Raw genomic sequence first — 26,745 nt, 5'->3', positions numbered from 1 at the left:
TGAAAAGAAATCCAAAGTCAAAAGCCCCTAGAAGCATATTAAAATGAAAGGTCCAAAGCCCTATACGGGTGAGCCGTCATGATAAATTTTGAAAAGTTGAGTTCCTCCATTTTAGGAGAGAGACCAATCTTTAAGAAAAGCCAGCAAGCGGCAGAGGTTCTCGCCAAAAGAGTTGGGCCGAAATCAAGTGATCAAAAACAATGAAGGTCACAAAACCGAATGCCGTTTCAAACTAACAATTGTTCTTTGTTTGAAAATTGAAACAGGTGCAATCCAAAGCAACAATGCAAGAAGCAGGTGTAACCAAAATGGAAAAAGAAATGTGCAAGCGCTAGAAATAGCTTAGCAACAATAATCAACTCAAAAGGGAAGTCTCCTATAAATTCTTTCCTGCATTTTTTTTACTAAAAAATGAATTGAAAGAAAATAGATAAGAAGAAAATAAAAAAAAGGTAGTTTAGAAGCCCCAAAATCAATCTTTTACCTTTTTGCCAACATTAGGGCTCCAATCCCTGAGTTGAGATTTTAGACATAGGGCCTTCGTTCCCTATCGCATTTTGCCAACATTAGGGCTCCAATCCCTGAGTTTAGATTTTTAGACATAGGGCATCCGTTCCCTAGTCGCATTTTGCCAACATTAGGGCTCCAATCCCTGAGTTTAGATTTTTAGACATAGGGCCTCCGTTCCCTAGTCGCATTTTGCAAACATTAGGGCTCCAATCCCTGAGTTGAGATTTTTAGACATAGGGCCTTCATTCTCTAGTCGCCTTTTGCCAACATTAGGGCCCCAATCCCTAAGTTGAGATTTTGGACATAGGGCCTCCATTCCCTAGTCGTCTTTATTGCCAGCATTAGGGCTCCAATCCCTGAGTTGAGATTTTTTAGACATAGGGCCTCCATTCCCTAGTCGCCTTTTGCCAACATTAGGGCTCCAATCCCTAAGTTGAGATTTTTTAGACATAGGGCCTCCATCCCCTAGTCGCCTTTTGCCAACGTTAGGGCTCCAATCCCTAAGTTGAGATTTTAGACATAGGGCCTCCATTCCCTAGTCGTCTTTATTGCCAACATTAGGGCTCCAATCCCTGAGTTGAGATTTTTAGACATAGGGCCTCCATTCCCTAGTCTTCTTTTACCAACATTAGGGCTCCAATCCCTGAGTTGAGATATTTAGACATAGGGCCTCCATTCCCTAGTCGCATTTTTTGCCAACATTAGGGCTCCAATCCCTAAGTTGAGATTTTTAGACATAGGGCCTCCATTCCCTAGTTGCCTTTTTGCCGACATTAGGGCTCCAATCTCTAAGTTTAGATTTTTAGACATAGGGCCTCCATTCCCTAGTCGCCTTTTGTCAACATTAGGGCTCCAATCCCTGAGTTGAGATTTTTAGACATAGGGCCTCCATTCCCTAGTCACCTTTTGCCAACTTTAGGGCTCCAATCCCTAGTTGAGATTTTAGACATAGGGCCTTCATTCCCTAGTCGCCTTTCTTTTCAAACATTAGGTCTCCAATCCCTAAGTTGAGATTTTTAGATATAGGGTCTCCATTCCCTAGTCGCCTTTTTGCCAACATAGGGTATCCACTCCCTAGTTGAGGTTATTTTAGATATAGGGCTCCATTCCCTAATCTCTTCCTCCTAAAGACACGCAATCCTTATTTTACCGCTTTCAAAACAAAACAAAACAAAAAGTTTAGATTTTAGTTACAAATAACTTACGAAATTTTTCTAGTGAAAACTGGGGCAGAAAAATTTCGTTTGTTTGTTTGTTTGGGTGTTTGAGCAGATTTGGCCTCGAGGCACAAGGTCTGAGACAACCAAAAGAATGAGTCTCAATCCAAAATAAAGAAAAAAATAAAAGGAGCAAAAAGAAATGAACTCAAAGTGTTGATGTGGAGAAAGATGTGGACTGTTCAAGATATGATTGAAGTCACAAGCTTCGCATGTCCCGCCTTGATCCGAAAAGCTGAAGAAGAATGAACCAGCAGTTGCAGCTAACGAGCATCAAGATTCAGATCAGAGTCTGCAGGAAGAACCAGTCAAGATCAAGGACAAGTTTCACAAGACTCATAGATAGGAATCTTGTAACTCATAGCTGATAGGCTTGTTTAGTTTCTCTTTGATTTTTGATATAATAACAGGATCGCGGACTGGAGCCTCGAAGGAACCTCACTCGACTCCTCAACTCATCATTCTATCATTTTTCTTGAACTACATGCGACTTGATTCCCTTATAACCCAGGATATGTATGATGTCCAAAACCAAGACCCGGTTGCACCCTTTATCTTTTCTCTTATCCTTATTTCTTCTCTTTTGAATAAAGATATGTTCAAAAATTAGTCACATGGCTCACCTTATCTTTGCTTGAAAACTCTTCATATTTCCAAGCAAAGAGGGACAGCTGTGAGCACCTAATTTTTGACAATATTTAATTTTTTTGTCATTTCTTCTATGTAAATATTTTAGGGGGTTTTAACATACAAATTTTTAGCTTTTTTATACTTTTTATTATAGGTTAAAAATACTAAATTTTAGAAGGTGAATTATTACTATTAATATTATTTTATTTTTATTCTTATTTTTAAATAATAAAAAAAATCCAAAAAATATTAATTTTTTTTAAAAATTTTCGGGAGAGATTTAAAAAAATAAGAAAAGGGGAAGTATGGAATTAAAAAAAAAAGTAAAAGTAGGTGGAATTCTCTTTTAAAAAAGTAAAAGAAAGTGAAAAATTAAAAAAAATAAAAGTAAAGTTTTGTGGAAATTTTTAAAAATAAAAAGTAAAAGAAAGTTGGAATTAAAAAATAATATAAAGGTAGCTGAAAATTTAAAAAAAAATCCAATTAAAATAAAGTAGAATTTTTTAAAGAAAAGTAAAAAAAAAGTGGATTGTTTTTTTAAGAAAAGTAAAATAAGTGGAATTCTCTTTTAAAAAAGTAAAAAAGCGGGATGTTAAATAAGATAAAAGTAATTAAAGTTGGAATTTAAAAAAATAAAAGTAAAGAAAGGTGGTAATTCTTTTTATAAAAAATAAAAGCAAAATGTAAGTGGGATTTCTTTTAAATTAAAAAATTAAAAAATTAATAAAAAATCTGATTTTTTTTGAAAATTCTCCTATAAATAGAAGAGAAATATTTGAAGAAAAGAAGAGAAGAGAAGAGGGAAGAATATTGAGAGAAAATAAATTTTCTTCTTCTATGCTAAAGAGAATTTCTACTAGTTTTATTCTTTCTACCTATTTCTTTCAACAAAAAAAAAACATATAGCCATTCATTACCTTGTTTAAAAAAAATACCTCAAAAACAGGAGCTAAATCACACCAAAAATCAAATCCAAAAGCTTCAAACTCAATTTAAAAGATAGCCCAAAATACTAGCCCGAAGAGGTCGGAGTCGAGTTTGGTTCGAAAGGTTTCCGCTCGTTGCCTCTGATTGTGGTTCATTTGCACATTAAATTTGATGGTTGTTTGCTCCATATGTATTGAATAAGATCTTCATCTATAAAAGGTTCATTCTTTTCTTAACCAATGTTTCCATTATTTTTCTTTCACCATATTTTCTTTTGATTTGTATATTATATTTTGGTTATCTACCAACTTGAAAGATATGAACAAAAAAAATGAAGGAAGAGCATCAAGAAATAGAATTTGTGAAAGACAGAATGAGTTTCTTCAATGAGATTGTAGTTCATAGGGAAAGATAGGAAAATGTATTCAAAATGGAGAGAGAATGATGTAATAGCTTGGATCCAACTTAAAGGATGTTAAGTCAATAGCAAATTTGATACCGACATGGGTGATTAGGTCCATAATAACTCAAATCATATATTTCTTCAATAATAATTCCATATTCATAAATCATGACCTTGCAATAATACCAAAGTAGTTTTAGAAAGAAACATAATCATGAATATTTGTAGTTTGCTTTAAATTGAATACAATCCTTTTAGAAAAATCGAGGCGCGTCATGCCAAATAAAATCTCAAAACTCATGGCCCTCATTTAATTAATTTTAATCCTTAGAAATCGAGGCGTTCCATTTAGTTGAATTTTTCATGGCCCTCGCAAACTTGAAAGTGCGTAGTTGCTTTAGGCGTGCTATTTTTTTTAAAAAAAAAATTAATTTCCTAAACTCGGGTGTGCATTTTGTGTGGCCCAAATCCAAATCTCAACAATGTTAGATAAAATGTGTTGTGGACCGCGGGTGCATTTCATGTGACGTGGTTCAATACGTGTTTTATATGACGTTGAATTTTTCCAAAAAAAAATAATAATAATTAAAAGCGGCTAATAAGTTAAAAATATACCATAGGTTGAAACATGTTTTAAAAATCAGATAATAGGCCAATTGTACTAGTTTAAGCGACCGTGCTAGAACCACGGAATCCGGGAATGCCTAACAACTTCTCTTGGGTTAATAGAATTCTCTACTCAGAATTTATGGTTCGCAGACTTCAAAAGGAAAGTCGAAATTTCCTCGATTTGGGATTTAAAATAAATCGGTGAGGGACACCAAATAAACTATTCCAAGTGGCGACTCTGAATTGAATAATTAATCCAATTTCGAATAATGTCACTTAAATTGGAAAAACTCCCCTATATACCTTCGGGTGTGTAAAAAGGAGGTGTGACACTAATATAATTATAATATTTCATAACATTTTTCAAAATTTTCACTCAAATCATTCACAAAACTTTAAAAACAACCCAAACTGAAATTTATGTCCAAATACAACTCTAAATTTCAAATATCATTTTCACTTAAAAAAAATTCACCATTTTTTCGAATTTTACAATTCTTATGTCCAAACGCCTACTTAATTGGCTGACTAAAGACAAAATACTTCTTCAATGAACCTCTGATTGCGTATTGTCTTCCCAGAGGTTGTCTTATTTCCTTTTTACCATGTAAAAAGAAAAATTAGAAATCAACCTGACAGTAGTTGCTAAAAAAAAATACTAAATTAGAATTAATTAATAGTTTACTATTTGACGTTATAAGTGGATCATTAGATTGTCGATAAAAACTTTCATATTTATACCAAGTCAGTGAATCTCAATAGAAAAACTCGCATCGAGCTTTTAAAATGGGTCCCACCGGTAGCGAGTGCTAAAATCCCTATAATAAACTTTTTAGCGTCTCATTAATCGGGCTAATTTTTTACACACGGAATAATTAAACCAAAAAATTACTTGTTTTAAGGAAGAGAAAGAAAGAGATTGTTTTATCTTTACCATATTATCAAAGGAAACCATGAATCAACATGACAATTATTGTTAGAAAATCACTAAATAAGAATTGATGATAGTTTTAGTGTTCGAACTGTATAAATGCATCACTAGATTGTCTACACGATTGTAGACATATTACCCTCCTCAGACCCCATTTGTGGGATTATACTGGGTCGTTGTTGTTGTTGTGATTGTCTACACGAAGACTCAAAAAAAAAAAAAAAAAACTTGGCCATTTTATAGCTTAGCTCTTCCCCACATGGTTTTTAAATTACAATAATAAAAAAATAGAATCTAGAAAGGACGCAGAAATAGGGTATGAATTCACCTTGAATGAAACTATAATTTCTTGACATTTTACTTGTCCCTCAAACGGCTTTTTACATTATTTGAATTTGAATACTTAATAGGATTAATTCCACCGTTACATTATTTGAATACATAATTAATAGAATTAATTCCACAGTCTAGTCCCTTTCCACTAGTTTCTACTACTGCTTGCAAGATATTCCTAGGATATAATGAAACCAAATCTGCCTACGTTTTGCACAAAATGAATCAGACCTTGAGCTACCATCTTTTAGGTTGGAAGTATCCAATCGACTGAGCCTACGCGATCGCGTATAAGGGACATCAGATATCAGATCAGCCATCCAAAAACATGAGAAAATTAGCCCGTAGCCTATCCGAAACACGCCCGAGGTCCTCGGGACCTCGTCGAAACATACCAATAAGTTCCATAACAAAACACGAACCCGCCTGAATAATCACATAAAACAATGCCGAAATACAAATCGCATCACGAATCGAACTTATTAACTTCCAAAACTCGTGCCGAAACATATCATACCAATAAGTTCCATAACAAAACACGAACCCGCCTGAGTAATCACATAAAACAATGCCGAAATACAAATCGCATCACGAATCGAACATATTAACTTCCAAAACTCGTGCCGAAACATATCAAATCAACTGGGAATGATGTCAAATTTTACATGCAAGTTCTGAATGACAACTTTATGTACCAAAGCATCAGTAGGGTTATTAAAGTACTTTTAGAAAGGCAAAGTTAAAACAAACTACTTATTTATTTTCCTCTTCACCTCCCAATTCTGGTTTAACGTAAATAGCTTTCTATAGTCCAGTAAGTTATAACTCGGTCCAAAAGATCAAATAACATCATATCTATTCGCAACAAAGAAGTGTTAAAATTCAGACATCGTGCCCTATGAACCGTAACAACAGATATATGCTTGAATACAAACAAATAGTTAGTTAACTATCTTATCAATGTCTGAAAGAAAACCAGCCTCGCCCATGAACTATTCAATTTTGCTTATCGTCAGATCTTGCTACCAAATGCTCTCGCTGTTTCCATTTTGAATCATTAAGTAAAATAGAAATTGGATAAAGTCGGTCAGTGAGCGTGATGACAGAAGGATACAAAGCATCATTCATAAAAGGAAAAAATAGAATTATGATATTCCAAAATGAATACACCTCAAGGAATATGAAATGTTTTACAATCAGCAGCGAAGCTAATTGTGTGACCATTTGCAACGGGAAACACCTTCCAACCCAAAAATAAAACAATGATGTATAATATAAACTACAACCATGACTTACAAAACTTTTAGGGCATTAATCACCCAAATTCAGACAGTATGCCGAATGAATATAATACATGATAAATGCTGTATGCATTTACCCCCATCCCCAAAACCCCCACGCCCACCTAGACCAGATAGAAGGGCTACCAATGAATAATCCTAAGGTTTTTCATCCGTATGAAATGAACTACAAGACACCCGGAAAAAACAATGACATGCAGCAAAGAGGCATTTTCTGACATAGAATAGCCCACTTCACGGAGACTCATCAAAACCACACAGCAGAAGAAAGGGAAGCAGACCCAGTCGCGGCTCATCTTCTGCCCCTCTGGAACCACTGTGCATATTTGGATGTGATTACTCATCACGACTCGCAAATTAATGAAACCAGCAAACCTTTCAAATCCTTTAGACTTAGCAACTTAATATCTTCTCAAATCATTATTGAATGAAAGGGATAGCTGAAGTACTCGGAGCAAATTGAGTTTGGCCATAAGCAAACCGGCCCACCAAAATCATGAAGCAGCTGTTACTGATGCCTTCTCCATCTTTTCCTTCTCTATCTCTACTCTTCTCAGCTCGGCATGCTGAGCAACACCATTTGCCAATGCTTGATAATGAAAGTCCAGAGTCTGGGTGAGGCTCTGGAACCTTAATGGATCAGATGCCTGCATAGCTGGATTTAACAGTCCAAGGATAGAGGGGAAGAAATAAGTGACTCCGTTGCCTAATACAAAGCAAACCCATCCCTATATCAAAATAACCAGAGCAAACAAGCAGGCAGCACCATACCTTTGATCGTTTCCACAAAGAAAATGAAGGGATCCACCTCATCCAGGGGTGATTGCAACTCTTCATCATCATCACTAAAATCATCATCGGAGTCATCATCTTCCTCGGAGTCGTGCGAACGGAATGCTTTTGCCTGCAAAAGCAGCAAAAAGATGTCAAAGCTTTAAGAGATGAAAACTCTAATGGGTTGCTAAAGGTATCCAGGCCGAATCTGTAATTTGTTCTCTCACAAGAAGCCATCACAAAGGTAATCTTGCAGAAGGTACTTTGATTCCTTTCTGTGCTCCAAGGGACAAAAACTGTCACTACGAAACTCATATCACTATGCATACAACAGGGGAGGTCTTCATAAATCATAACCATTCTAAAGAAACCCTGTGTATTCTTGCCCCAGGGCTTTGGTTAAGTGATAAGAGCATAGAGCGTAATATGTAGATTAGGCGGACGTCACGAGTTCAAACCCTGCTGCAGACAAAAACGCGGTACTTAAATATAGAAAAGTAGAGGGCAGGCCCATTATCCACCTAGTTTCGAACCGTGCGCTAGCTGGCCCTCAGGAATTTCTTGGTTATAACAAAAACCCCAGGTAATATGTCAACTTATCATCAGTGTCACTGTTACCACGTAAAGGATGGGGAAAAGATCCAGCTCAAGCAGCAAATTCAATCGCAAAAATACTAATGTATTCTGATTCCTCATTCAGTTTAAAACAAGAGGGTCAAGCAACAGATGACTACTCCATAACATGAGTACACAAACAAAATGGAGCATCAACAAGACAGATCCCAATAGTAGATTACAAGCACAATTTATATGTACTCACCTGTGCAGCCAATTTTTGAAGCCTAGTGCTGTCAGCTTCATCCCCTTCCTCAGCATCAACCCCCATTTCTTTGTCAGATCCATCATCTTCGTCATCGTCCTCATCAGTTTGTAATCCATGCATATCATCATCATCTTCTGCCTCATCCTCCTTAGCGGCTTCTGTAGACAAATATGCTTAGATGCTGGTATATATAGTAGCATTGTGCGAGAGAAATGAGGAAAAAGGAAAAGAAGTTTTAACCTGCTACTTGATCCTTGTAGGCAACAAGCAGCTCTAGAGCTGCTTTGAAAACACGCTCTAAGGCCTCCCCTGGCAATTGATCCACAGGAAGAGGGAGCAAAGATGTCAAGCCCAAGCAGCAAACCTTTTTGTCATGTTCCCTGCAAAACAATACAAGGGGCATAAGTACACCAGTTTTGCTGCTAATTCATTCAAAGTTGTTTTCTCTCTCCTTTTCATCGGAGACAGAGAGAGTAACAGGTATTTACCTCTTAAAGTTGACCCGCGCTCCACTCTTTTTTGTTTGTCCCAACATCTGGAACCAGAGATTAAAGACCTCTGTAGCAATGCCAAGCTTTTGAAGTATGTTCAGTGTCAGGGATGCATTATAGTAAAGAGCATCAGCTATCTGCCAAAAGGAAAATTATCAAACAATAGGAACATCAGCAACCTGTGAAACAACAACATCAACAACAACAAAAAACCTAGTATATAACCACAAGTGCGTGAAACAAAACCTAGAAAAAAACAATAAGCTATCAGCAATTTGAGTACCAGAACTTGAAGCACATAGAAACATCAGCATTTTACCACAAGTATAAAATCAAAGCACAGTCAAGTTTTTTGTTCATTTCTAAAAGAAGGGGAAAACGGGGGAAAACATGATTATGCCCCATCAAGAGTCTTCATACGACCAACCCCGATTAGCTTGGAATAATCTCATCTGAATATTTGATTCCATTACTAATGAAGAATGTCCATGTTGGTGGAGCAAACAGGATGTCCATCAGTGTCATAAGTCTAGGGAAAATAACAGACTCCACATTTCTAGAGCATTGGTCATCCAAACACTACCCAATAAAAACTTATTTCTTCCAAAAAAGAAAAGCAAACAAAAAAAGGAAAGAAAGGGACACATGAGGCTTCCAAGAGACATTCATCTACGGATACCAACCACTTTAGTACATGGATACAAGAGAAACATATACAATATCAGAAATCTGACAGCATAAAGAATATTACCACTTGCATCAAGAGGCACTTCAGATATGGCTTCTCAGCCCGACGCAGACGTTCGATCGTGATTCTGATATACGGCTCAACCCAGTGATCCACCTGTCCCTTGCAGTGCTGAAACACTACTTGAATGAGCTTAGGTGCGGGCTCAATATCACCATCTTCCAAATTTTTATCTCCCATGACCTGTTCAGAAATGTAGTATTATACATCTAATCTAAAGCAACATGATTAGAAGCTAAAATTTGGTGGCAGTATTCAACTTACAGTTGATATCATATTCCAAAGGCTTTTTTGGTAGTCTGGATCCTTGCAAGTCAAGAAGTGGGCAGTACTCCTGGATATATAGTTGTCCAGAGGAACCAGTATATCTGCAAAAACATAGAGCCAATCACAAAAAAAGGGGGAATCTGATCAGATAAGAGCAGATCTGTAGTTTTTAGTAGCATATAAATCATAAAGCAATTACTATCCACTGACAAAAAGAACGCTCCATTCTGCAGCACCTGGCATCACTAAAAGAAGAATACATCATATCTCTTTAAGCCCACAACCCTATTAGTATAGGCAATACAAACAGCCCCAAAATGGCCATTTTTTAGAAGGATGAAATCAAATCAGATCTAAACTGATTTGCAGCATACTTTACCACAATTTTTTGGATGAAGTAAGATAATATCGTTGAAAGGGCATCAAGAAGATGCCAAATTACAGAAGACAGAAAGTGTGTTAGTACCCATAGAAAAGACAAAACATTGTAAGCTCCAGTATAAGAGTGCCTATGCTAGAACCAGGGAGCTAACAAAATCCAAAGAAGTGTCAATGCTATTAACAGGGGGAAGAAAGCTCCAACTGAGGGAAGTAACAAGAGGAAGTGGAAAAAATTAACATGAGGGAAATAAAGAAAATAGAGAAACATAAAAAAGAATAAGATTATTAAAAATACAGCAAGGCGCAAAGAGAGCTTGTTTGCTCATGAAACTCTAACCCACAAGCCTCTCCCCGTCACAATGAGTACTTGTTCCTTCTTAATTCTAAATAATCTAGTTAAACACATGAAACTTAGTTGAGCATATATGAGAGCTTAGATAATAGTTGAAGCTCTAAAACCTCGTTTCACACAGCAAATGTGTTTATCACACAGGATGGAATCAGAGACAACATTTGAAAATTTACAACCTATCCACATTTAGGGAACAGTAACATCAAAGTGTTTAGACGTACTTGGGAAGAAGTCAATAGCCCAGTCTGCTAGAGCCTCCATCATCAATGGCCATAGACTCCACATTTCCATGGATATTGTTGGCGAAAAGAATGTCATATATGAAACTATCTCCAATACCTCTTCAAAGACCTCTGCAGGAAGATTCAAATGGTGAAAAGATACCACCATTTTTTCCAAGAAATACGCAAACTAACAAACTTATTTTCAAAGATAAGGACTGATAATTTCAACTACTACATCTTGCAACATATAAACCAGGCCGACTTTGGACAAGTTATAGCCTCCACAAGACTAGTGTTATCACGTTTTTCTAATACTTCCATGAACACGCAGCTAAGTTTCTATGTCCTAAATAGATACACTAGGAATGACGCCTACTTATATTTTAAGATACAACTTACTTTTAGTTGTGCACTTAACCACACGAAGTTCAAATCCATAATTCATCCTTCAACGAAGGAACTGGCAGTTATTTTCACAAACATCACGAAGTGAAGCCTACTATGCCAAATTACTTTAAAAAGATCCAACCAATCTTTCACAGCTTAACACTTCAAGATTTTGTTCAAGGCAAACTACATGAAAGGAAACCTGTTTGTTTTTTTCTTCTTTGTTTTAGAGAAGAGGAAAGAAATTTAAAAAAGCAAAAGGGGCTAAAAATTAACCCTCCTCTTGGCCTATCATCTAATTGAGAACGACAGAGATAAGGCATGTCATATGTTCATCACCTCTTTTCCTTCCTCAAACAAAGGAAAGAAATGAACTCCTTAAAATTTCTCGTTTGTTTTCCTCTCCTATATTTTATATTACATTTTCTTCCTTCCATTATATTTTATAACATGTAAGAACTGTCACCTAATCTGATATCACAGAAGTATTTAAAAAAAAAATAACTTCAACTAAATGCTTGTCCTACTAAATAAAAAGGTAAGAAACAAGATAGCAGAAGAACAAAGAACCTTGTCCATCAGTAGTCAACATCCTACGCATTATTGGGAGGAGAGTCGGCTCAATATGAATGAATAGGTGCGGAAGCCGACTCACTGACTCAAGAATTGTGCTTATGGCCCGTAAACAGCCAACTGCCGCCAGAGCTCCAGGATCATCACCTTCTTCATCTGCTTCCGACGTGTTAATGCATTTCCAAAATGCAGCAGCCTGAAATGCAACCCTCATTAGTTTCTGTGATCCAGATATCCTTTCATGCAAAAAGCACTCTAACAACATATATCCTCACCAAATTCTGGCATAACCCAAGAGCATAAGGAGCCATCTCCTCACCAAACTTGTCAACGATAGTCTCAAGTGTAAACACAAGATCTTCATTCTCGACTTCATTCATAAGTTTGAAAAATTCTGAATGCGATTCATATAAAAAGCGTTGTTAAACAAAATAATTCCATCAATTGATGCTCATAAACGATACAAAACGCAAAGGGTCTTGCAAGTACCATCAAGTAGTTGGGGGATAATGGGCCGGATTTCATCTAAATCTGCATGGACAAACAGATGATAAGTGTGAATAGGATTTTTTTTTATAAGGTAAATAATTTAATTAACAATTGGGGGAACCCCGTATACACCACCAAAGAGTAAACAGGATTAACCCCTATGAATTTGAAAGAGAACAAAATGTCGAGTATATGTTTACCTCTGCAGGCTTCAACAAACGATCGTAAAGCAAAAACAGAATCAACACGAACAGGGAGATCAGGATCACGCATTCCAGCCACAACACTGTGTAATGCTTTGCGGAAGTTATTTGGATCTGAAAAGTTAACATGGGCATATTGTCCTGCAACCCATGCTGCCTGTTATGGCAGAAAGATAAAACATTTAAAATGATGAGGCGGTATCCAGACTAATTTGGAAGATCAAAAGCTATGTTAAACAGAAAAAACATACAAAAAAAAGAATCTACAAAATTCTCTAAATGCTCCCCGTTATAGGAAAACATTGTTAAATGCAACTATTGCTATCAAAAATAAAGTAGGGAATAGACACATTGTGTGGAGACTGTGAAGACTAAGCAAGGAACTAAGAAAAAACGAAGAAACCCTCCATTTGCACAGTTTCAAATATGAGGAATGAGTAAAGTAGCAATCTTCCTCCAGAAATTGGTAAAGATTACTGAGAACATATGGCGTCAACAATACCAAAACAAACAGTACCCAGGATATTTAGACAAAATTGATTAATCTACAAGAGACTGATGAACCAGGAAGTTTTAGAAATAACACTTCCAAAATGAAAGGTACGGTGTGCTGATAATTGCAGCTTGTACATCCATATATTGTAAAATGAATTAACACAATATCAAATTAAAATGCTTCTGCTAAATGAGGGGAAAGGTGAATAAAAGATGTACATATTTCAGCATTTGCCTCATTAATCGTCTACCAGAAAATCTAAAGGAAATCATTATACAGAATAAAACTAAGTCGGTATAAGAGCATATAAACTGCACATTAACAAAGGTCAAGAAGACAGTCCAACAAACCTTGGCTCGAAGATGGCCCACAGGACTGCTAAATTCCGGGAATACATGTTGAACAAGCATACGTTCAAGCTCTGATTTGTAAGGTTCGGTTTGTTTCAGCTTATCACATAGAGCTCCAATTGCAAGGAGAGCACCGTCTTTCTGCCTATATGGCTTATATTCTGGGGCTGCCTCCTCATATCTGAAAAAACAAATGCAACACACAAACACAAGAACTTTGATACCACGAAAAGAGCTTAACCTGACTGTTACCATGTGAAGTAACATAAAAAGATACCTCTTAAAAATCTCGACAATGAATAGTATAAATTTTTGAAGGTTCTCTTTACCACGCTTCCGGACTAACTCGCTCACAAAATCCATTGCAGCAGTTCTGGGACTATATAAGTCCTCAATTATATCTACAGAATTATAGTGAGGGAAGTCAATCCAAAATGATTGAACTCAGCTGAGTGGAGGGACATCAATATATATTATAGTAAATGACGTTACCATAACCCTTCCTAACATATTCATGTGGATCCTCCTCCCAGAGCTTTTGATCATTATCACTGAAGCACATAAGTGGAAAGATGATCTCAAAAAGAACAATATCAAGTCTGGGTTGCAACAAGCTGTACATGTTACTCTTTGAGATACTGCACAGTACAAAGTAGAGTGATTCAGTAGCCAGAAAAATGTAAAAATAATGTAGTGCATTAACTAAGCATGTACTACGGTCAATCATTAATAAGCAGTAGAAGTAGAAATCAAACTACGAAAAAATAATAGGTTTGGCATCTGGCGACAGATTAATAAAGCAAAGTAGCAGAAGCAGAGCAGATAGAAGACCTTTAGAAAAGATGATCGCTATCTAAAAAGTAAGACCCTAATATCCAGTCATTTTCTTTACAAGAAAATCGAGATTTATGTTTTTCTGTCAACTCAAAGAACTATAAGCCATATGATATTCAGTCCCACTCAAAACTGAGGTGTCTACTTTCCTTGAACAAAATGAGAATCAGTGATAAGCATCCAGTCAGTTATAGAATGACGATAGACCCTTGTGGTCCGGCCCTTGCCCGGACCCCGCACATAGCGAGAGCTTAGTGCACTGAGCTGCCCTCTTTTTACTTTTGCTAAGGCCTGCCGCCTGCTACCTCATATATGGTATTTCCTCGATAGAAAATGAGCGCACAGAAGACCTTTTATAATGCTTTGATCCATTTCATAATGCATTCTCGCTGACCAAGCTCTCACTTTCAGCTCACAACTAGAAGAGCTCAAAGAGAAGTTTTTTCTCAATTACAAATGAGCCAGCACCTTTATGCAGTTACTTGCTTTTTCTCTCATTATATCCACATTAGAGCATCCATCATTAATCCACTTATAAAACGTAGCATTATAAAGAAATCAAAGTTTCGTATTGCAATTAAATAAATCCAACAAGTCTTATCAAGTTACTAAAACCCAAGGCCACTATATGCTTTGCTTACTAAATATAAGCAAATTTCCCAAAGGAGATAATCAAGGAACTACTTACAGATAGGCATATGTGACATAATTCATCGAGTCCGTAAACTAAGTAGTTGCACAAACCTATTGCTCAGGTACTGCAAAATGAGGTTGATCACCCTATCGGGCAAGTAACCACCAGCACGTATAACATTCAACAAATTAAGGTGGCACTCCAGAATTTTCCCCGCATAACCCTTCTGAAACATTTGAGCAAAAGCTTTGTTGTCTGGGTTTTGAAGTTTTAAATCCCCAAACCTGGAGAAACCAGAAAGGAGTAAGAAATGAGGAACAAAAGAAAAAAAGTGAGATCAATATTAGAAGCAAGTCATAATGGACCAGAACCACATAAGGAAAAGGGTATAAATTTACCGGGTGTATAGTCGATTCAGTATATGGACTGTCCACTTTTTCACCTTCCACCATCCCCATGATTTCCTTAGCTCTGGATCAGCTGGTTGGCCTTCCAGAGGGACAGGCCTCTCCAACATATTCAAGAAAAGGACCATCCAGGCATTGAACATATTTGGATCAAACAACTGCTTCGGAATCTCCAACTGGAAAAGAGTGTGATATAGAAAAGGTAAGGAGTTGCACAAACCAATTCAGCTTTTTATCAGCAATGAAATTGAATATTAGAAGTGATAGCTTATATTATCCAGGTCACTTCTATAAAATATTAGTCAAATAAAGAATATTTCAAAAGACTGACAAAAGATGAAAAGGCAAACTGACAGAAACTCCCACACGGACCAAATGTTTCTTAAAAGGTTTTTGCAAACACCGACCCACATCAGGACATACAGCTTTATAAGAGAACCAAAATATTCCAAAATAAACGGATGATGCAAGCTTTGCCTAAAAAATCTTATCATAAAAGAAAGACAATCCACCCCTCTCTACAAAGGTAGAGGAAAACCAAAATTTGATGTGGTTTACAGTATCTAAACAAGATGCAGACATCACCACTGCATGACACAAAGAACTAATGTGAACAGCTTTAGTGAAAAAACATCAATACAAAACATACATATATGGATGACCAGAATATTTTGCAAATGAGCTTGATCAAGTCTGCTACTTCAATGGAAGGATTTGCTATCTGAGCAAGCCTGTTGAATATGTTGAGAAGCTGTGGAAAAGTTTCCTCAACAATGTGATAAACAGGTGTCCTCTCCTCATCAGATTTGAATCTGGTAAATAGAAACAAGACATGAGTACAGAAGAAAATATGTCAGAATTCCATCATCCAGGTGATCATGGGCGAAGAAGGAAGATTCATAGATAAATCTGATAAACAACTTCACGACAATGCGACAGAACCACTCAACAGCATATTTTTTTTCAAAAAACAGATGGAAGAATTGCTAACCCTGCACTGTGCTAGTATTAAACCAATTGCTAAGAACTCTTTGACACTATTATATATACATGTGTACAACTTGGGGTTTCTAAACAAGTACCCGCAAAAATAAATTGCTTACACTGTAATAAAAACCATTTTGAACAAGATAAGTTGTTTAAAACCCTTTTTCAGTTAAAAAAGGTAGTGCTAAGAGTCAAATACCACGACACCCACCACCCAAATCAAAAGATTAAAAAAAAGATGCTGGATAAGCTCTCACGCAGTATTTTGATCTCGTCCGAGTTTTTTAAGGGATTAAACAACACCGACCATTGTCATACTCAATACACCCAAAATTTACAAGCCTGATTTATAAAGTCAACTACCTGCAGACTCATAACAACTCATTTTTACAAGAGAGCAAAGGTAATTACTATTATAATTTGTTACAAGAGCAACAGTAACTCTTCTATGCATGTTTTTTTTACCTTCGTAAATAACATGCATAAATACCTATATACATTATATATGTTTTTGGTGTTGCTAATAGACAGTACTCTGTTAAGACCTGAAGTACAAAATAAAGGGTTCAAATACATGAAAAGTACATCCTGTAGCGCAAAATTCACTGGTCATGAACCAGTAGAGGAACTGTAAAGCACAATATGCAGAAACATATTTCAACAGCTACCAAAGGAACAAAAAAGAGATTGCTGAACACGAGCACCCATCTAAATCAACAACTTACTCATATTTCCTGGAGAGAATTCTCAGAACAAACAAAGCACCATAAACTTGCTGATCCTGCAGATTATGCTTTACCCATGGAAGAAGTGTTGGCCACTGCTCCGGGTAGTCCGCATGTATCATTGTCTTAAGGCATTCCCCCAACTGTACTCTGTTCAGAGTAACAAACTTGTCTACTTATGAGAGTCCAAAATTAAAAAAAAGAAAAGAAAAGGAATATCCACATTTTGTCTTTTCAAATAAACATAAGAAACACAGTACAATGTGTACAGATGAGCCATCATACCTCAGCAATGAGGGAACTTGTGCAATGAATATGAGAATATTTTGCCTCACCAATTCCTTATCACTTAGCAGAATTTTTGATTGCTCAGCTACATCAACACCAATTTTCTCAGTAAATACCAAATTTACTCAATCACTAATGAAAAAAGTTGTGAAGTATAATTTTTGACATTTAATTCCAAATATATAAAAAAAATTATTTTTCCTTTTTTAGATGAAGGGGGGTAATAATACGGCCATTACCAGGATCATGAGGGGACCAATTCTTTGCAACGAAGTTCTTAAAGTGAATGCTAGCCACCTGCCGGACTGCCATGTCGCAAGACCCATCTACTATGATTTGCAGCAATCTCACAAGATGCTGGGGAGTATACTGAAACTGCAAACATAGGTGCACTCAGGAATAAATAAAATCAAGAGAATCCAATGTCCACATATTTGGTCTGCTGAGATTTCAATATCCTATAATGTCAACCTGTGAGCTTGTGATCCAAACAGACTAAAATAACTCAAATTCAACAATCACAAATAGCTGAAATAACTTAAAATTTAACACTAATGCTTTTTTTGTAAACAAAAAAGTTAATAATAACACCTAAGTCAAATCAATTAAAGCTCAATCCTACAATTACCAAACTCCCCGAACTAGTAAAAGTATGTTTATATATATATATAAAAATTAAAAAGGAATCCATAATTCAGGTCCAAAAGTACCAAAAATAGAAATTATATGAGAAATTTAGATCAGACTGTTCTGCAAATTAAACAACATAACAAATCCAATTAAATTCAGTTTACTCTCTAGCAACTTAAACTTTTTGACAATATTACTTTCATAAACAATAAAACAGATTTATATTTGTATTATCATAATTTAATCATAACAAAATAAATCCAATTGATTTCAGGTTACTCTCGAGCAACTTAAAATTCAACAATAATGGTTTAATAAGCAAAATTAAACCTGATTGAGACTATCTTAAGCAAATTTACTTTTGTATTACTCATAATTTAGTAGTAACAAAACAAATCCGATTAAATTAAGTTTGTTCTCGAGCAACTTAATATTCAGCAATAATACTTTCATAAACAATAAAATCAGCTTTATGTTTGTATTACTCATAATTTAATCATAACATAACAAATCCAATTGATTTCTGTTTAATCTCGAGCAACTTCAAATTCAACAAAATTGCTTTAATAAACAGAATTCAAACTGATTGAAACTATCTTCAGCAGCTTTACTTTTGTATTACTCATAATTTAATCATAACAAAGCAAATCCGATTAAATTCAGTTTACTCTCAAGCAAGTCAATTCAACACCCATGCTTTAATGAACTAAAAAACAGCATAACAAATCAAATCCGATTAAATTAAGTTTATTCTCGAGAAACTTCAAATTGAAGAATAATGCTTTAGTGAACAAAATTAAACCTGATTAAGACTCTCTTCAGCAGCTTTACGTTCATCCGGATTAGGACTAAGTGCACCACGAAGAACAATAGCAAGGTTCTGAAGATCCATAACTTCACACACAAAAAAACGAAATTAGAAAAGAAGAAGGGAAATTGAAATTCCAAATTCCCTTCTTCTTCTAGGGTTTTATAGAAATCGAAGAGAATGAAGAAGAAATGAGGAGGAGGAGGAGGAGGAGGAGGTTGCGGGGAGAGACAGCGAAAAATTGGAGTGTGTGCGAATTGGTTGAGTGTGTGTGTGTGTGCGCGTTTAAATCATTAGGGTTTAGAGAGGTAGTGAAAGAGAGAGAAATGGGGTTGGGGCAGAGTGGTTTAACTAATTTATTTTATTTTTTAATTTTTTAACTAATTTACGTTTTTTTTAATTTGGAAAGTAGGAGAGAAAATGAAAAGGGACCTTTGTATAGAAACAAGGGAAGAAAATCTGAAAAGGGGTCAAAAGAATAGGAAACAAATGTAATGAAATAACAAAAGGTGATATGCTCCTTTGTTTGGTCAATAAGGATGTTTTTCTTTTTTGCACCCAATTAATTTGGATTCACATCAAAAAAATTTACTTAAAATAATATATTTTATATAAAAAATTACATTACTCTAACTTGAGATTTTTAATTAAGAATATAAGGGAAATATTTACCATCTCACCATAACTTTAATTGTAATGAAATAAGATTATATTTCGTACGATATAAAAAAATTCTACGAAATTTTTTTTACCTTAAAATTCTAAAATTGTATATATGTAAGAAAAAATAATTTTGACTAAGATAAATGATGACTTTATCACTATTAAGAAGAAGTAATGGTTATTTACGAATATCTCATAATTTTTGTTTATCTTACCACTTACTTCAACCAATATCTAAGTTTTTTTTTTTTTTTTTTTTTTGCTAGTGTTTATGTTTGCTAAGTACGAAATGAAATGGAAATTAAAGGAACCTTTGCATGAAAAATATGGGAAAGAGAAATAAAAAAGAGGGGAAAGCATAGAAAACAAATGAAATACTTAAGGTATTATGCTCCTTTATTTTGTTTGTGGAATAAGGATGCGTTTTTATGACCATACCAAAAAAAAAAATCACCATAAAATGTTCAAAACATTTTCATTTGGAGAAAAATAATTTTCATTCAAATGAAACAGCACCTCTTACTAATAAGTGAAGTAATATTCATTTACAAATATTTTATTACTCTTACATTGTACTCATTTCAACTAATATTTATACATTATTGCCACTCGAAATTCTCAAAAGTATTAACATAACAATATGCTTGCGTTGCATATATCCAACAAAAATAATTAGCTTCTATTTAACTATATCAGCAACAAAAAAAATGAAGGAAACAAAAGCTACCAAAGAAGAGGTCATTTGATTGAGAGAAGTTAATTTTTACTTAAGAACAGAGAGTGGGAGAGAAACAAAGGCAAGAAATTAAGGATATATTTTCGTTGTAGATAATTAGATTAAAATTTTTTACTTACCAATACTCCACCTATTATATGATATCATATCTAGTATTAGTACTTTTATATCCAAGTATCCAACCTGTTTACCCTTATAACGGATAACATTTAAATTTGTATACGGTTTTAAAGTTATGTGGATAATTCAATACAAGTAATCAAAAAAATTAGATAAACGAATGCAAGACAAAATGAATAATTAAACCAATTGCGATGCTATGGCCCAGCTTGAACTTGGGTTGGATATTGGTTTTGCTCGGTTCAGAGCCAATAGAGAATGAATAACAAAATAAAATTATACTGCCTTGATATGCGTGTTACAATATGTCCACTAAATCAAAACTATCCCCTTCATGTAGTAGGAGAGTTTCACCCCTAGTACAATTCTAAGAAAGGTAAAAAATCTTTTTTCTCGTTAATCACTAATCCGCTGACGATACGGGCCGAGATCTGCGCCGTGATATCCGATGGGGTGTGGATATCGCGGCCCTCTGTTGGTCGTGTGCAACCGTTATCGTATTTTCTGAAGTGAGGAGAGAGTGTCTATTTTGGGGAACCAGTTTGGGCTTATACCAGGGCGTTCGACTACAGAAGCCATCCACCTTGTTAGGAGATTGATGGAGCAGCATAGTGAGAGAAAGAAGGACTTGCATATGATATTCATCGACTTATAAAAGGCGTACGATAAAGTTCCGAGTGGGTTTTTGTGGAGATGTTTGGAGGCTAGAGATGTACATGTTGTCTATGTTAGGTTGATTAAGGACATGTATGATGGAGTAAAGACTCGAGTAAGGACGGTGGGTGGGGACTCAAACCATCTTTCGGTCATAATGGGATTACATCAGGGGTTGGCACTCAGCCCTTTTTTGTTTGCTCTGGTGATGAACGTACTAACGCGCTGCATCCAAGGGGAGGTGCCGTGGTGCATGCTATTTGCAGATGATATTGTATTGATTGAAGAGACGCGAGATGGTGTGAACGCACAATTAGAGGTATGGAGGCAGACCCTTGAATCTAAAGGTTTCAAGTTGAGCAGGACCAAGACAAAATACTTGGAGTGTAAGTTCAGTGGCGAGACTCAAGGAGGGGAAGATGAGGGGAAGCTAGACTCGCAGGTCATCCCTAAGAGAGGGAGTTTTAAGTACCTTGGGTCTATTATTCAAGGGGATGGGGAGATTGATGAAGATGTCACACATCGTATTGGGGCAAGATAGATGAAATAGAGACTTGCTTTCTGGTATTTTGTGTGTTAAGAAGGTGCCACCGAAACTTAAGGGTAAGTTTTATAGAGTGGTGGTCAGACCAATAATGTTGTATGGGACAAAGTGTTGGCCAGTCAAGATCGCTCATGTCCAGAAAATGAAGGTAGCAAAGATGACGATGTTGAGATGGATGTGCGGGCACACCAGGTTAGATATGTAAAAAAACGAGGTTATTCGCGACAACGTGGGTGTGACCCCTATTAAGGACAAGACGCGGGAAGTGCGACTTAGGTGGTTTGGTCATGTGAGGAGGAAGAGCACAGACGCCCCGGTGATGAGGTGTGAGAGGTTGACATTAGAGGGCCAACGGAGAGGTAGGGTAGAGGCGAGGAGAGGTGATTAGGCAAGACATGGCACAACTTCAGCTAACCGATGACATGACCCTTTATAGGAAAGTATGGAGGTCGAGGATTAGGACAGTAGAGTAGGTAGTGTAGAGTGTTCATAACAGTAGTATTGTCACGTGGTCTCACTTTCTGTTGGTAGTAGGTTTTTATGACTAACCGTTATTTTCTTTCATTGTTAATCATTTTATTGTCTTGTTGTTTTTATTCTGCTTTTATATGGTTTTTGGTACTGTCCCTTCTTTTCTATATTTTTGTTAATGTGGTGCTTATGCTTTCTTGAGCTGATGGTCTATTGGAAACAACTTATCTATCCTCACAAGGTAGACGTAAGTTTTGCGTATACACTACCCTCTCCAGATCCCACGATATGAGATAATACTGGGTATGTTATTGTTGTCGTCATCGTTCAATAACTTTTACTGTATGAAACATTATGAGTAAAAAAAATGCCGCAACGCTTATATATAATAAAACAAATTGTTATATTTGGCTCTTTGATTTAATCAATTTTTAAGAGTAAAAAAACCTTTTTTCTTATGGATAAATGCGCTAGAGGAGATAAAGACCATCAATCAGTTTCAAAATACAACACAACACTTTTGACATGCATGCAAGTAATCTTAATGGGGTATCAATAATTGGGCGTATTTTGTTCATTACAGTATTTTCAGTAAATTTATTTTATTGTTTAAATCATCTCAAGTGGGAGAAAAAATTTGTGAGGAAAATAATTTCATCTCACTGTTTATTTTGTTGTCTTTTCTAATGTCACATAGTCAATTTTTTTTTTTTTTTTTTTTTGCAAAAAGCATTAGTATATAACTTATTACACTTTTCTTCATAAGTTATTGTCAACATGTGATAAGACATTGTAGATTAAATTGATCTAAATAACAATGCCTTATATAGACAACAATAATGATTCATCGAGTACTTGTCTAAGAGTTAATCCGTTATTGGTAATCGAGGGATCAAAAAAATTTATCTCGTTTGGCTTGGATAAAATAAAGACTAGAACAAATTTGAATTTGAGAGATATATTATTAGTAAAAGTTTATCCGCATCGAATATTTAATCAAATTATACTAATTTATTGTGGTTAAAAGATAAAATAATATAGACATATTAACTAAATAATTATGGTTTAGTAATAATTATATTTGTGAATACATATATTAATTCAGGTATTGAGTTGGTGTAAATATCTTGGTAAATTGTTGCCTATAATATTTGTGTCAGCCAAATTATCTCAAGTTTTTTTTCTTTCTCCTATTTCTCCTCATTAGCCGGTTCGGTTCAGTTATGAATATTATCGATTTTGCATATCGGTTATCGGTTTACATATATAATAAACCGATAACCGAACCGATAAGATATTGATTATCGGTTATCGGTTAATCAGTTATTGACTATTATCGGTTCGGTTATCAGTTTATCCGATAAGATAACTCAAACTAGAGTTAAAAAAAAATTCACTGAAATTAAGTTAAAAAGAGAAGAATTCACATATAGTATACTACCCATTTCTGCGTTCTGGCCACAACTAATATTTGAAGCATGCTTTATTTTGACAAATTCAAGACCCGTGCAATCTCAAAAATTAATATTACAACTCCACAAGCATTTCATCTCCAATTAGCTGGAAATAGAAGTTAACAGGAACATAATAATAATTTTTGGTTTCCTGCCAAAGCATAATCAAGAGATCAATGTCTTTTTTCAGAGTCTAATTATAGCAAGAGCAACAATAGTACTAGTAATTCAATAGTTGTCCAAATACAACTGAAATAGTACTAATTCTTATTCGGTTATCGGTTTACCCGTTAAGAATTTGGGCAAACCGAGGCCCAAACCGATAACCCAATAATGAAAAAATATTAAACCGTTACCGAACCGTTAATCCAATAACCCGATATCGATACCCCAATAAATTTTTTTCGATTCGGACTATCGGTTATACTCGATATACGCCCGGCCCTAAATCCTACATCTAAACAAAATGGATAGTTGTTGTTTTCCCTTTATTGGTTGTTGACAGAGCGTGAAGTCACGCACTTTTATTTTTTATTTTTTTTATGGGAATCAACTGTTATCAAGTAGTATTAGGTGTGCATGGGTCCTACAACGTGGGAATTGAGATGACTCATTTCTCAATGGCGGCTTCGGCTCCTTGGATTTTGCGGCTTTCCCTATTGTATGTATTTGTCTGCATACATACAGCATACCAACCCACATAAGACCTGCCTTGATTCTCCTAATCTCCTCGAGGCGGATTCAGAATTTGAAATTTATGGGTTCCTATCGCAATCTCAAATTAATATATCATAATAACTGGGTTTACCGTTAGATATTTATAGATATTTAATAAAAAAATTAATAAAAATATAGGTTATATGCAAAAGTTACTGCGTTCCCGAAAACCCATACACCGCACTCTGAATACGGCCCTGCCTGTACCCACCATTGACCACACTCGTTCTAACTGTAAAAATATTTATTATCCGAATTTGGTGTCTATATTAATTCAATAAATATATAATTGATAAAAATATCAGGGGCTAGCTTTTACCCTCCCCCATCACACACATGAACTAGAGACTTTGTTCAAGTTTCCTTATTTCCTTTGCTTTTCTACCTTCTAATTTGTTTATCCATTGTATAAGAACAACACATTGTAATTTTATAGGAACAAATGATCACTTATGTAAGAGGTAAAAATAAGTGGCATACATAAGTTTTTTTTAAAAAAATAAATAAATAATAAAATGATTGTAACTATTGTAAACAGATTTAGAAGGTATTTGGCTAAGCTTATAAGTTGGTCAAACTGGCTTATAAGCACTTTTTGGCTTATTTACGCGTTTGATAAAATTAAAAGTGCTTATAAGTTAAAAATAAGTCAAAAGCCATAAGTTGGTCTCCCCCAACTTATCAAATTTCAACTTATAAGCACTTTAGGTTTGACCAATATATTTACTATTTTATCCCTAAAATATTTCTTTTTAAAACAAAACTCTTCGTATATCCAGTTCTTCAGCTGCTTATTATTTATTTCAGCACTTTTATCCAAACACGTAACTGCTTATTTTTAAATCAATTTCAGCACTTAAAAGTGCTTTTCAACACCTAATGTTTATCAGCTACTCTAAATCAGCTAAGCCAAACTAGCTCTTAGAGGGTGTTTAGATTGGCTTTTAAAAAGTAGTTTTTAAGCTAAAAGCCAAAAGTCATAAGTTGGAAATACCCAACTTTTGATTGTTGGCTTATTTTTGTACTTTTCATACCTAAAAATAAGTGCTTTTAAACACTTTTTATCATTGCCAAACACTACATAAATTAGAATATTGCTTAAAAATTAATAAGCACTTAAAATAAGTTAATTCAAACACCCTCTTGCTTTTACCTTATGATAAAAAATGGCTCCAGCTGGATGGTTTTGTGGAGTAACGGTCAAGTGTTCACTTACGAAAAACAATTTTTTTGTTGCAAATCAATTACGAAAAATAACCTCTGATTTCTACAAGAGAAACGCAAAAATCACAAGTCAGTTAAGGATCAAACTCAAGACTTTGATAGGCGCCTACCCTGTATGGGTCAAAATCCGACTTAGGAAGTTAGGCGTGGTAAGATCGTTAAGTGAGAAGACTTTGTTTCGATTTGGGCGACTAGGCCGAGGTCGACCAAAGCCCAACAACGAGCAGTCGCTGAGCAAGCCGTTAAAGCCGAGGTCGAGAAGCGAAGAGTAGGAACAACGATCAGTGTAGTCTTGGAACTAGCGACAAGAATATTCCCTTGAATATTCTCTTTGTTGTACTTTTTATGATTTTTTAGAGAATATCCCATATAAATAGGAAAGGAGAGAGAGGGAAAGAGGCACGTGAGATTGATTTTGAGAAAAACTATTGTAAGAAGTTGACTCTTAAGAGAAAACACAAAAATTTACCTTTCCACAGTGATTGATTTTGTCAATTATTCTTCATTTCTACTCACACGAGCCAAGAAAGCATTGTTCATTTTCTTACTTATCGCCACACTTTGTTGTCAGAAGGAAGAATCTTCCACATCATTCAATATTTGGGTGAATCGTTCTTCCTACTTACATTTATTGCCATTTTCCATATTTATTGCTTATCATTCATTCTTCATTTATTCTAAAAAGCGTGCATTTAATAATCTGATAACCGATTCCGCGCGTTAAGTAGACAATACCATTTAAACACTTAGCTAGATCTAAGAATTATTATGCTTGACTAGGATTCACTTTTCACCTTATTTATTTTTTGATTAGTTTAACAAAGAGTGTTATACTTTTTGGTCAAACAAATTGGTACCATCTATGGGGACTTTCTAGTCAAAATCATAGTTTTTCTAGATCTACAAAAACACACCAATAGCAAAATACATGACTTTTCCCCCACTTGCATAATCTAACATGACAGGAAATGGAGAACAAAGACTAAAAGTAGTGGCAGACCTTACTACTAATCTCATAAACACCATCAATGAAATTCACAGAGAGCACGAGGAGAACGTGACACCAAGCGCCTCACCTAGCGAAGTGATTCACCCCCTCATGGCAGTGTTACCGCTTCTCATGGAAAGGGAGCATCTACGTCCGCGACAGAAGAAGCACCACCAGCGATAAAAAAACTACTAGAAGCATGACTAATGAATACACTCAACAGTATACTCGACAAACCCGCTTAGAGGGTGAGCAGATAGGGTGCACGAGTCGACATCGCAACAACAACCAATGAGCAACACACTTTGCCTCCCTTGACAGGTATCACTCACCCTGTTAATGATGCAGGTAATAACACCACCGTTGTTGTCCTATGAAAAATAAGGAGATGGAGAACGAGAACAAAGCACTCTACGACCAAATGAGAGAGCATCAAGAAAGG

The 26,745-nt window shown here is 35.5% G+C and overlaps 1 protein-coding gene across 1 annotated transcript; it reads right to left on the bottom strand.

Annotated features, from left to right (window-relative positions):
• Positions 1–6,683: 6,683 nt before the first annotated feature.
• Positions 6,684–19,066, bottom strand: LOC107803526 (importin beta-like SAD2). The gene is made up of 22 exons (XM_016627268.2): positions 18,727–19,066; positions 17,534–17,669; positions 17,292–17,379; positions 17,007–17,156; positions 15,944–16,106; positions 15,286–15,470; positions 14,998–15,171; positions 13,912–14,057; positions 13,697–13,820; positions 13,420–13,600; positions 12,571–12,730; positions 12,371–12,412; positions 12,157–12,275; positions 11,879–12,077; positions 10,919–11,050; positions 9,962–10,065; positions 9,701–9,880; positions 8,947–9,086; positions 8,699–8,838; positions 8,456–8,616; positions 7,633–7,765; positions 6,684–7,516 (listed from the first exon to the last, which is right to left on the bottom strand). The coding sequence occupies exons 1-22, from the start codon at positions 18,814–18,816 to the stop codon at positions 7,356–7,358; spliced, it is 3,108 nt and encodes a 1,035-aa protein (XP_016482754.2). The 5' UTR covers positions 18,817–19,066; the 3' UTR covers positions 6,684–7,355.
• Between the last annotated feature and the right edge of the window lie 7,679 nt (positions 19,067–26,745).

Source organism: Nicotiana tabacum, chromosome 7 (assembly GCF_000715075.1).
Source record: "Nicotiana tabacum cultivar K326 chromosome 7, ASM71507v2, whole genome shotgun sequence".
Classification (NCBI taxonomy): Eukaryota; Viridiplantae; Streptophyta; class Magnoliopsida; order Solanales; family Solanaceae; genus Nicotiana; species Nicotiana tabacum.
The sequence above is the reverse complement of the archived record's forward strand: the minus strand, read 5'-3'. Positions and strand labels throughout refer to the sequence as shown.

What these genes read in the sequence shown, in the direction of transcription:
- LOC107803526 (XM_016627268.2), bottom strand. Translation starts at nt 18,816, where the DNA reads ATGGATCTTCAGAACCTTGCTATTGTTCTTCGTGGTGCACTTAGTCCT. An exon ending in GTTTGTTGAAGCCTGCAGAG is followed by an intron (nt 12,413 to 12,570) that starts GTAAACATATAC and finishes TTGTCCATGCAG; the next exon opens with ATTTAGATGAAATCCGGCCC. An exon ending in TATCCCCCAACTACTTGATG is followed by an intron (nt 12,276 to 12,370) that starts GTACTTGCAAGA and finishes AATCGCATTCAG; the next exon opens with AATTTTTCAAACTTATGAAT.